At 38.1% G+C, this 12,514-nt stretch overlaps 1 protein-coding gene across 5 annotated transcripts; it reads right to left on the bottom strand.

Moving 5' to 3' along the window:
* Positions 1-1,553: 1,553 nt before the first annotated feature.
* Positions 1,554-12,296, bottom strand: STRADB (STE20 related adaptor beta). 5 transcript variants are annotated; one of them, XM_084209582.1, is made up of 12 exons: positions 12,162-12,296; positions 10,184-10,240; positions 9,763-9,843; positions 9,308-9,403; positions 8,569-8,690; positions 7,992-8,100; positions 7,405-7,528; positions 6,795-6,966; positions 6,261-6,365; positions 5,800-6,029; positions 5,237-5,279; positions 1,554-4,778 (listed from the first exon to the last, which is right to left on the bottom strand). In XM_084209582.1, the coding sequence occupies exons 3-12, from the start codon at positions 9,767-9,769 to the stop codon at positions 4,626-4,628; spliced, it is 1,161 nt and encodes a 386-aa protein (XP_084065708.1). In that variant the 5' UTR covers positions 9,770-9,843; positions 10,184-10,240; positions 12,162-12,296; the 3' UTR covers positions 1,554-4,625. The 5 variants fall into 5 exon arrangements, with proteins under 5 accessions (XP_084065708.1, XP_084065707.1, XP_084065709.1 ...); XM_084209581.1 differs by having other exon boundaries at positions 7,992-8,070; positions 9,308-9,407; XM_084209583.1 differs by having other exon boundaries at positions 1,554-4,716; positions 9,308-9,407.
* Between the last annotated feature and the right edge of the window lie 218 nt (positions 12,297-12,514).

Genomic DNA, 12,514 nt, shown 5'->3' on the forward strand with positions numbered 1-12,514 from the left:
TCGAGCAGAGCACCTTTGTAGGCCACGGCTCACCAAACTGCCCAAAATGGGTCATTTTACAAGTCTAGCATAAGGAAAAAGAAAAAAAAAATCCTGACTGAAGTCAAAAGGAAAGCAATGTAGAGAAATGTGCATTGCCATGCCACCAGCATCTGGGTCAAATGTTAATAAATGTTAATAAATATGCTATTTGGGAAGAAAAACCAAACTACTGTGTCCTCAAAACTAGTTTGAGGAAATCTAGTAATGTAGTGAAGAAAAACCATGGAAAGTATGCTGAACCACCTTTTTCCACATCACATGCTGCAGGCTCCAAGGATTCAAATCATGTGTTCTCCCATGATAAGGAAAACTTGAAGCAGAAAGTGGAGCAGGAAAAAGAGCATGATACCCAGCCAAATACATAATTCCACAAGTCTGTGATGGCTCCATCAGCAGCTGTAGAACAACAGCCACCTCAAACCAAGAAAGCATTTAAAGAAAACTCATCTATAATTGACTTGCCAGATTTTACATGGGCAAAATGAAATCTGCCTATAAGAATATTTTTCTTTTGACTGCATGAAATGTGAGAATTAGAAAGATAATTGATACTGAAAGTAGAATAAGCAAACTTTGAAAATAAAATGTAGTAGATAAACTCAGCATTGATACTCTTGACCCATATGTCATGTAAATTTGGACAAAACAGAGGAAAACCTCTGCATCCTGCCAGCAATCCATTCTCCTCCATTGAAGATGGATTTCATGAGGGACAACTGAATTTCATGAACCTGGGTGCAGGTAAATCCAGTAAAAATGGTATATTCTATAATCATATCTAAAAATAAAACTACCCCTTGATTGCAGCTAACTTCATATAGGCTCTTGGGGCATTTTTCCAGAAGCTTCTGGGATAGTGTTTCAGATAAGAAACAAACATATATGTAACTAATTTATAGAGTAGAACTAGTTGTTTTCAACTGGAAATTATAGAGGTTTCCACAGGCACCTGTTGAAACCTAATATTCTTTCCTTCATTCTATCTCAAGTTCCTGGATAGATTTAATTATGTTAAATACCAAATGTTATCCTGCTACCAGGTTATTAGTAGACCACCTCAATTTTCAGTGGTTTCTTCTTTTATAAACTCAACTCTTTGCTTGTCTGTTACACCCGATTGTTTAATTTCACAGTATGGTTCTTGCAGTCCTTTGAGGTCTTTGCTGTAATGTGTACTGTTTCCGAATTTTAATAGTTTTTCCTCATTCATACAGGATAGGGATGGCTATCATTAGGACAGGCCATTACTGCTACCTTAGCTGTTTCAGAGGTTTATTAGACAAGCTATTATACTTCAGGAAAGCTACTTAATAGCATTAAAGGCATGTAAAGTAAGTATGTAAATCACCTACTTTGGTACCTGCCTTGTGTCAAGAGAAGTTGAGAACAGTGGTTTTCAAATGCTTTCCCATATTTTTACCCATCCTCTGGGTTAAAAACTACTTTGATAGCACTTGAAGTGAAGGAGAGGGGTAGGGAAAAGAGAGAGGTATGGTAAAACTCTGTTATTTAAAAAAAAAATTTATTTCTGTTCAGCAAGTGGAAGAAACTGTTCTCTCTTCAAAGGGTATTTGTTGCATCGATACTCTTTAAAGTGAGGAATTAATGTATCAGAGCAAGTTGATTCCGAGTAGATCACATTTTCTTCTGTGTTCATCCATTCAGTCATGCACAAACTGCTGTGGTATCAAATCAAGACAGTGAGACACTCAACAGCATTGAGCATATGTTCAGGATAATGTTAATTAACAGAGGTTTTCTATTATACGGGTATTTATTATTATACAGTGCTAAATGCAAGCATAATGAAAGGTGGCTGCAAAAAAAACATTTGTGTTTTCACAAGTATTTCAAAAGTAACCAGATTAGATAGATTTCTGTGTCATTTGCCATGAGATTTTGCAAATGCATAGGTTTAATAAGCTCCTTTGAAAACATATCATATGGAGTCTAAATGCAAGATACTTGGAAATTTCAAGCCCAAGTTTAATTCTAATTCACATGCTGATAACACATATCATTGGTATGAGCAAGAGTAAACAAGTGTTCTGAAAAAAACCACAACCCAACAAAAAACTATTGTGCTTAAAACTGTCAGCTTGGAATAGAAAGTCTCTGCAACTTGAATCTTAACAATGCAGATCATCAACCTCAGATTTTGAAAACTTAACTGTATGCAAAAACTTCAGATTTTCAAAACAATTGTTTCCCAGATCATCTTTTCAGTGGCAGGTAGTTGAAACCTTAAAAAGATGATTATACATCTTCTTTCCTAAATAATATTTATTTTACATTATTCCTTAATAGAAAGCATAACAGTTAATGAGCAAAATTATATCAAACCTTTCAGTAAATATAATCCAGGGAGTATTTTCAAGTGTTTCTGGTTATTTTAAGAAGTCACAGTGCCTCTTAATTGCTTTTGTTTGAAGAGACACAGTTGTTGAGAAGCAGTAGTTCTAAGAGTAAAGACTTGTGGGGTTTTAACTTAAAAAAATTTGATTTGATTTTCTTCTTAATGTCAGTACAGAAATTGAAAGTGTTTAGAAATGTTTTTTGGGTTTTTTTTTCCATAGAGAGGGCAGCAAAGTGGTTTGAACAACTTTGTACTAACATTGTTATTAGTATCCAAGTTCATTTTTATAGAGTCCATGGCACTTGTTGCAAGAGAAGCTTGAAAATTCTAGCAGCTAAGCTGCCTGAAATTTTCTACAGGTTTTAATAGTAGTAATATTTATTCAGAGGTCTTAATTAAAATATGTAGAACTTCATGTGTCTTCTCACATATCTGACTTGCTTTTTTACATGTCCTATGTTAGTCAAAAGTTACTTGTAGATGCTATCTAACATACTCGACTTGCAAACAGTCCAAATCTGTAATAGCTAAGATTTAAGAACATGGGATTCACATGAAAATAGTATCTTCTCCAAGAGTACAAAATTAAGTTATTAATATTTTTTAATCAGAATAATTTTCTAGTTTCAACAACTCTTTCTTTACCTAACAATTGACATAGACATGATTTTTTTTCCCCTGTAGTAACAAGAAACTGTTAGTATGGCTGGACTATGGTGAAAACAGAAGTCCAAGAATTACAGATATAAATGGAGGCAGATAGGGTAAGTATACTGATAAGTCTTTAATCTCAAGTTTCACATGTTAACTTTAGGAATATAGAGCTCTCTTCACAGCATAATGAGTAGAATCAACTTTTTTGCTGATACTTTTATGTGGTCACTTAGAATTTTATGTGTCTCTCAGGCTTGTATTTGAGTCATTTGGCCTTCAAGGCCTTGTAGTAAAGCTGCTGGCAATGCAGCAGTATTCTCAAGGTTGGCTACAGGCCTGCTCAGCTATGGAAGACTTGAAGACTTGTGTGGAATATCGTTTATGTTGAAAATTTAAAATATATCCATCCAATATATATTTATGTTTTTTACCACCATCATGCTTCCATCAGTAAAGTACTAGAGGCTTTGGGACACAACGTTGCTACAACACTATGAGAATATCCATGTTTTTAAAAGAAAAAAGCTGCTTTTGTTCAGTTTGAGTTGCCTGGTACAGTATGAGAGGTGAGAAGTGACTGAATTGTAGGGAGAAGAGAGATTTTCATCTGACTTAGAACAGGTAAATTCACTAGGATCCTAGTATGGCTGAATTGATCCACAGGAATTTAACTGTGCCTTGCAGAAGAGGCTTGTTTGATAGCAGCAGTGCCAGTGAAGCTTAATGCATGTGGCCTTTTTCTTCTAAGAAAACACTACTAGATTCTGGTAAATTCTGGTGGTGAACAGGAATACAGTATAAATAAAAATACGTACAGTAACTTTAGATTATTTACTATGACTATTCAAAATTAACCTCTTCAAAATAGAACTTGAGACTTTGCATAGCGAGACATCCTCAGATTAACTGCTAAAATGACACAACAATAAACAGAGGTGCAGAAGCCCAGATTTGTACTAAAAACGTGAACAGATGCAAGAACAGGAGTCCCACTTCCAAGCAGCTTCTTTGGGAAACACACAGTATCAGAACTGCATGAAAAATGATGCATACCTAACTTTTGGCAAATATGACAGCATGTCAAGTGAGAAAAATGTCTTTTGACAGAGAAACACTTATTTACATAAGCGAGTAATCTGTGCAGTTTCACATTTCAACTTGGAAGTGGAGGATTTCTCCTTACTAAAATTATTTGGATCATAATGAAAAGATAAATAGATGTTCAGGTAAGATCACAGCCAAACCCCAGGCCTGAATTCAGAAAGGCATGTGCACTGCAGCACTGTGAGCTTATAATACAGTACAGAGTAACATTACAGCAGGGACTCTCTTGTCAAGGAAGACTTTGAAAGAGAGAGGTGAGCACTCAGCCATTCTTTATGCAGAGTTTTCCTTACAGTCAGAGAGTGAGGCACGCTGCATTTTGTGATGCCAAGAGGAAGTTAATGAATTATAGCCATTTCATGGCATTTCAAGTATACTTGGTCTAACTGTATTTTAATCATACAAAAGCAGCAAATACAAATCACATTTTCCTTCTCTGAAACACTGGAGAGGTATCATTGGTATTTATTTAGAATTCCCAGTCTGTATCATCTTGATTTGTAGCAATACGTCCAAGTTCAGTCCCAACTGCTGTTGAGGGCAGTGCCAAGAACTCTGATCTGTTATTTTGAATAGGAGGTGGTAATAGGGACAGTAGTGAATTCTGTGTTTGTTCCTTTATCTAGAAAGAAAAAAAGTTAAAATAAAGCTGCACAAAAAGTCTCCACAACTTTGCAACTGACTTCCTTAAAAGCATGTGAAATCAGAGCCATGTTCTTGCATGTTACAGTACTGAAAGTAAAAGGATGAGAGGTTTTGCTTTCACGGCTCTATTAGCCTTTTAAGACTAATGAAATCAGCTGTGCAGTTCTGCTTTAAATTAAGAATATTAATAGTTTTTTTTTTAAATTAGTTAGGCTGCCTTTAGTTAAGTTAAATCAATTTAATTGATGGGGAAATTGATTAATCTTATGCCTCCTATACTCTATCAATACCATTTTCTTAAAAGAAATTTGGAAGCAGGTATGCTCTTACAGGATGCCTTTTGGCTCCAGGTAGCTTCATTGCTTTGTAATCTAGCTCTTTTTGTGGCTTATTTAGGGTATAGCTGTGTCATTTAATGAAATATAGTAAACTCACCTGTTTGAAGAACGTATGCGAAAGCAAACTGCTTGCTGATGGCCTGAATCATAAAATGAACAATATAATTATGTTTTGGAAAGTAAAATACTGCATTTGGATAATGGGCCAGATTAGGAAATAAATTTAAGCCTTGTGGGTTTTCCTCCACAGGACAAATGTGAAGAATGAGAAAAGCAGCACACAATTCCTACATTCTATGCCTCAATTTGTAGTGAAAGCACTACTGAAGAAGTCTGGTTTTAAAGGCCTTTTCATGTTTCTGCTTAGATTTCTGGTCGTTTTTTTCTTGGACAAAGTACATGTTTGAAAGTTAATTTTACTTGTTACAAAGAACAGTTATATTACAAGAAATTCAGGGGCCAAATGACTTTAAAAGTTTGATTCCTTTATCAGACAAGGCATTTCTCACAATACAAATGTAAGTGTATGGTTTTACATAGTATATCTGCTCTGAAATGCTGACTCTAACAGCATTCAACTGATTACTGTATTCTAAACTGCGGGTTGTACTTGGTCTTAGATGGAAGCGACAAAAAAATTAGTTTTCAATAGGAAGTTACCTTTTCTCAGGGTCCTGTTGCAAGCAAAGTTCTACCAAGTTGTGGAAAGCAGGTGAAAATGTTTTGGAAAAGGGCATTTGAAGTCTTTCACTGGTCATTGTGCGTGTCATGCTCTCACCAATGCCAGAATCAACACCTGATCGGGAATTCTTCATCCTGGATTCCCCCCGGGGAAAGGTATTTATATCCCAAGGACAGTAGGTGGGACCTTTCAGCTTTTGCAGCAGCATCTAGTGGGAAGGAATAGCAGTATGAGAGTTCAACAGCTATCCAGACCTATTCAGGGTAAGCTGTGAAACTCCAGGGATGGAAGGATTATTTATTCTAGAAAGAGGCATGCATATTTGAAGTAACAAAAAGCAGCCACTATTTCAGCAGTAATAGCACTAGTTTCTGTGAGTAAAACAAAACAAAAAAATGCTCAGTGTGTTTTTAACTAGAGATAAAGTTTAGCATTATACCTGAGTGCGAGGCATATCTTGAAATGGAACGTGTCCATTGGCTAATTCACATGCTGTAATTCCCACACTGTAAATGTCAGACTTCATGTTATAGCCAGACAAATCCTGTGAGAGAAGAAAGACATCACTGATCATTGAGGCCATTGAGCGATGCCAACACCAATACAAGTGCCTGCTTCAAAACAAGATTCTAATACCCCATAACCTGCACAGTATTGAAGCAGTTAAATTGTGAAACCTCAGACTTTTTTCAGAAATCTGATGGCTGTACTGAACACAAGTTTTAGGATTTGCAGTAGTTTTCAGGAGGTTTGGGTAAAAAGATTTAGTACAGCATCACCTTGCCAACTGTTTTAGAACTGGTTCTCTCTAGAAGAATTAAAAATTCAGTACGTACATGTATTTTCAACAGTTACAGTTCAACATATTTAATTGCAATTCTACAAGCAGATTTAAATTGGAAATTGAGTACTGCGACTAATGAATTAGAATTCTAATTTTGAATTAGAAAAATTATGTGCAATTTATACTAACCTGTCTCAGTAGTTCAGGACTCAGCCAAGGAAGCACAGATGTACTAAACTGGGGGAAATCATACACCACCTTTGACTTCTGTCCATTGCTAACTAAACTGTAGAGGTTGTTTAGACCAGAGAGAGAAACCAGCCCATCCTCTGAAATCAGAATGTGGCTAGCTTTAATATTCCTGTAACATAAAGTGGTAAATTTTAGTTATAAGAATTACTCTAAGTACTACTAGAACAGAAAAGCTTTCATATTTCATTGACTTATAGTGAGATGCTAGCATGGAGTTCATCTCTCTATTAAGAGAGATGATCAGGAAAAAAGTGCCAGAAACTGGAGAAGGGTCCTTCTTCCCTGCAAGGGGTGTAAACTAAAGAAGCCCTTTCTATAACTCTGGTTTTCTTCTGCTTCAAAGAGACAAAGCCAGGCAGATGTATAATCTCTGAAACAAATGGCTTGAAGAAATATCTAAATACATTTCCTGTTAAAATTAATCCTGCTGTATTATTAAAAAAGTTGTTACTTGTGCACTGTCTGATATAAGAAGGTATAGAGGAGAAGGAAACATTACTTAAGATAAGATGCTGGTTCTGGTTCTTATCTATTGACATTCTCCTACCTGTGAATATATCCATTCTGGTGCATGTAATTTAATCCTCTGATTGCACCAAACAGAATGTTCCCTATCAAAGCTTCACTCATTCCTTCAGGAAAGTAAGTCTTCAGCAGGTGTCTAGCTGAACCTGGAAGTGAAAAAAAACCTAGCTAGGCCTAACAAGTCTTATTAAATGACTTGTCTATGTTTCCTTCACTGTATACACTCATCAAGAGCAGCATTCTATATTGACTCTGGGGCATTATTACATGGACGTAACTGATGCCCCATGTCACGCTTCTGTTAACTGCAAGTCTGTGCCCAACCTGTATTCAATACAAATAGGCCTTCTGTTAGCAGCAGCTGTATAAAATCAAATACATCTCCCAGTTATACCATTCCTCACATGGTGGGTGCTAGGACTAAGTGGAATTTAATGCAGTTCAAATACTAGTCTTCAATGGGGAGGAAATCTTCTCTAAACAAATGGTTTGGGAGTCTTTTTTTTCTACAAGACAGGAGATGATTAAAGAGAAACCTCTCATGAACCATGTGGTGCAATTTGTATCAGCCCTTTCTCCTATTCCAAAATTGCAGTTAACAGTTCTTACCATAGGCCATGAATGGGGAGATGACCCAAAGCCAGCTTCCAGCTGTAAACACTGTCCAAAATGTCATTATGTTGGGATGCTGGAAAAAGTGTGATAAAACCACCTCATTCTATGGAATTAAATGAAAGTGGATGTGTTAACCACAGAACAGTAGTCCTAGCAAGAGCATTAACTACATTCAGTAATCAGTTTTTTTTAGCATTTATACACATTTCTGATTGCAGGTGATGTGCATAGTCTGGAACAGAAATGTAAATAGCTTGTCCATAATTGCATTTGTCTGAAGTAAATCTAGTTTGTTCATAGTCCAAACTTCTGGTGTTAAGTAAGAGTACAGAAGATGTTTCAAGTAAGTTGTACAATTACAGAAGCAATTTCTAAAGCAACTGTCAGCTGTGGTCTTCAGAAAGCAACTCTCAAATTTACACATGCATTACATTTATTATATTCTAATCCTTTGGAGGGAAAAACTTGACTGAAATGACCCAGTTCAAACAAAGGCTACCTTTGTTCAATAATCTCATATGTATTCCCCACTATCTTCCTCACGCTTTGTGCAGAAATGCTGTTCCTTTACCTGTAAGGCTTTCAAGTGCTCTTCAGAGCAATTTTCAAGGTCTGTGATCCTTACAGCAACTTGCCTGTCTGTAGGTGTATGCCGTGCAAGGTAGACTGAAGTTAAATTGTTGAACCTTCTTCCTGAAACCAGAAATGGCTACTTTAATATTGGAAAGCATAATAAGCCATCACATGGTTTTCTTCATGTTTAGAGATAATCTTCCAATTTTAAAATTACAATTGATAGCAGTGAGTGCTTTTGTTTCAGAATGCCAAGACCTTAAGTAATTGCAGCAAAATATATGCAGCAAATTAGTTGAAGCATGGCTCTGCTATTTTGAGAACGAAAACTGTTTGAACATACGTCAGCATCAATTATACATCCAAACAAACACTTAGTATGCATATTCTCATAAACACATGCAAGCATATGTATCTAAGGCAGCCATCCTTAGAACAACCAACATGGGTACCCAGGTTACAAGATGATGCTGTTACTTAAGGCTGTATTTATTGTCACATACCACAGATTTAAAAAACTGACAAGTACGTGCACAAACATCAAGAGACAATTTCATGTAATTGTTGATTTGTCTTAGATCTTGAAATAAGAGATTGCTAAAATATAAGCAATGCTCTTCATTTTTCTCAACTAAGGAGAAACAGGAATAGTCCATGTTCCAAACTTAATATTTCATGCAGTTAGCAATAAACTATTGATAAGGAAGAAGAAATATTTTAAGGTTCATTTATGTTACCTATTTCCAGCTGGAGTTCATAATGAGAGACATTAGAAGAGCAAAACACCATTTCATTCTTTCCTGTAGTTGGGGGAATCCAGGCTAGATCAGAATCTGCCTAACAGAGAGAAGAAACAGTTCTCAAAATGACCATGCAATTTAAAATAATTTATATTCTAAAAATTAATGCAAAAATATTATTAATGTTTAAGTCCAGTACTCAAATAAGAACATTCAAGCCGGTACTTTGACCATTATTAAGACTTCATCTTATGAGTTATAAGTTTTGTGTTTGTTTTCAAACTGGCACAAGATTAATACTTAGATACCTACAGTCTTCTACCAAAGTGGAAGCCCCAAAGTACTCTCTTTATTTTTAGTGTCAACATTTCAAGAAGTACTCCCTAATAAGGCTATTTTTAATATGCACCGGCTTTATATTTAACCTCGGGAGTTAAAGTTTCTATTCTTACCAGGCATCCATGGATGCTGCTCTGAGACAGCTCTTCTGGTCTGATTGATTCAACTGGTGTACGCAGAATACAGGAGCAGTCCTTAAGAACAGAAACAAGTGAATGTTGGTGGAGTTGCTGCAATTTATTAAATATGGCAGTGCAAAAATGTAAAAAAGTAGGCCTTCTAAGCAGCAGTTCAGAAAGTCTTCTGCTGCAAGTCAATAAATCAAGGGGTTAAGAAACAGCATAAAGCACACAAATGGCAGACCTAGAGAGAAAAGACATTAAAGTCTCCTTCACCAAAAGCTGACACAATGAAGTTCAAACATGTCAGCACTGTGGAAATCCCCACAAGCAAGACATTTCACCAGGGCTTTTCATATTAAGGTATAGCTGGGTAACAAGGTACAGCAGCCAAAATTTTTAAAGACAAACTTACCAAACAAGACATGGAACCGCTTTAGATCAGGGGAAAAGTCATACACACCCATTTATCCTAGAAAAAAAATAAAGCAGCAAAGTAAGATGATACATAAATCTGTGATTAACTTAAATCTCCTTAATCAGAACTATGAGGCATTCCTATCAGCTATCACACACAAAACCCCAGAACTCCAGCTCAGCGAAAGTCTGCTTCTATTTAAGTAGCATATCGATTTCAAACTCCACACTGAGGGCTACACATCAACTCAAGTGTTCCTTTTTAATTTATGGGTTTAGAAATTTTACTGCCAGTTCTGAACAAACAATTTAATTGCAAGTTAACTGCAAAAGTGCAAAAAGTAAAAAAAAAAATCAGACTTATGAATCCTTGGCAGTTTGTAGGAAAAGAAATCATTGTCTGTTGTTTTAAAGGAGCACAGCTGTGCTAGGCAGATCTTGGCTTGGCTGTGTGCAGCTGAATTAGCTCACAAAAAAAAGCAAGGCAGAAGCAATTGCACTTTACATTTCAAAAGTGAGGTAAGAAATAGTATTGTAAGAGATTTCAGTTAATAAAAAAAAAAAAAGAGAAGCAATTCCCTCACGGATCAGAGTAGCCTCTCTGAAAGTCCTCTAGCAAACTTACTTTATGCTTTGGAGGCTTAGGCAGTGGGAGAGATGTCTAGTAAGCGTATCGAAGCTTCTGTAAGTACAGAATGGGACTATTTTACCTAAGCTATAAGCAAGTCTTCATCAGTAAAATCATTAAGGTTGGGAAAGACCTCACAGATTACAGACTCCAACTATTAATGTAACAGTGCCAGACCCGCCATTAAACCATGTCCCTAAGCACCACATCGACATGATTTTTGATCACTACCAGGGACAGTGACTTCACCACTTCTCTGGGCAGCCTGTTCCAATGGTTGACAACCCTTTCAGTGAAGAAAATCCCCTAACATCCAATCTAAACCTCCCTTGGTGCAACTTGAGGCCAGTTACTGTCATCCTATCTCTTGTTATGCGAGAGAAGAGGCCAACTCCCACCTCACTACAATCTCCTTTCAGGTAATTGTAGACTAAAAAGGTCCCCCTGAGCCTCCTCTTCCCCAAAAGATCTGCTGTAATTCCTTATTAGAGATACCAAATAGAAACAAAAGTCAATCCCTATCAGGTACTGGGCACCTTCAAAGGATCTGCACTTGACTTAACAGCTTAACTAAGGAAGTTTGTTGCAGAGTAGGAAAAAAAATAAAAATAATGCAGGTGCTTCAAGATAGCACCTAGCAATGTAATGGCTACAGCATCCTTCTACCTGGAAAGAAGATGCCTCATATGCCACACAAGACAATTTATTCTGCTGCATGCAATATGAAACCACGAAAGCTCAGCTAAAGAATACAGTCTTAATAACTATGATATACCAAAGTCAAATTATTGTAGGCTTACTTCAAAGATGTATAGGCAGCCAACAGAAACATCCACGATGAACATTTATTCAAATAACACTACAATTTTAAGATTTTAATTTTTTTTCTTATGTAGCTTGACATTGTTTTCATCTTTCAATATGGCTTTGGATCATGTCCCCACATAAACTTTTTCCCTGTGCCCACATTTTTCCTTCTGTATCGCAGGCTTTTTTTTGGTACTGTAGATAGTGACAGTGTTGTACAGGTAAAATGATACATTCATCGCATTTTGTCCAAAGCTTCAGCCAGCGAACAGTGCAGGGCAGAAAAACCCACAGAAACCTGTGTCTGTGAGCTAGGGGAGTGTGAATGCTCCGGAGCCGAAGCCCCGGTACCGGGAACGCGCGTTACTGGGTTCTGCTGACGCTGGGCTGCAGCTCCTACTTCAGCGCTCGCAGTGACTGAGGCAGCTCTCGGTCGTGTATCTCGAGTGAAATGATCCGTCCGTGACAAAGCACCGGAATGTGCGGAAGGACGCCCCGCAGGCTCCCCTCCAGTTCCTCACTCGCTCCGTTAAGTTCGTACCTCGCCTTCCTGGCTGGGCCCCCGTCTCCCTCTGGCCTCCCGCGGTGGCCGAGACAGGGCTCCGCTCCCCGCAGCCGCCTCCCGAGCTCGGTGTGCGCCGCTCACTCTCCCCGGCCCGCCCGGCTGCCCCCGCAGCTGGGCAGAGGGCGCGGCCAGCGCGGAGCCTCGGCGCAGCCGAGCAGCCTTACAGGGCGGCAGCGCCCGTTCCTGCCCGCCGCCGCCGGAGTCAGGGCCGGGGGCCGGCCCCGCCACCGCGCCTCCCGCCAGAACTCCGCCCCGCTCCCGGCCCCGCCGGCCCAGCGGCGGGGGCCGCCCGCACCACGCGGCCCGGCGCATTGTGGGGCTCGTCACTG

This window comes from Fringilla coelebs (assembly GCF_963513975.1).
Source record: "Fringilla coelebs genome assembly, chromosome: 7".
Lineage (NCBI taxonomy): Eukaryota > Metazoa > Chordata > Aves > Passeriformes > Fringillidae > Fringilla > Fringilla coelebs.

What these genes read in the sequence shown, in the direction of transcription:
- STRADB (XM_084209580.1), bottom strand. An exon ending in TGAACTCCAGCTGGAAATAG is followed by an intron (nt 8,691 to 9,307) that starts GTAACATAAATG and finishes TTCTGGTTTCAG; the next exon opens with GAAGAAGGTTCAACAATTTA. An exon ending in AAGATATGCCTCGCACTCAG is followed by an intron (nt 6,030 to 6,260) that starts GTATAATGCTAA and finishes CCTTCCCACTAG; the next exon opens with ATGCTGCTGCAAAAGCTGAA.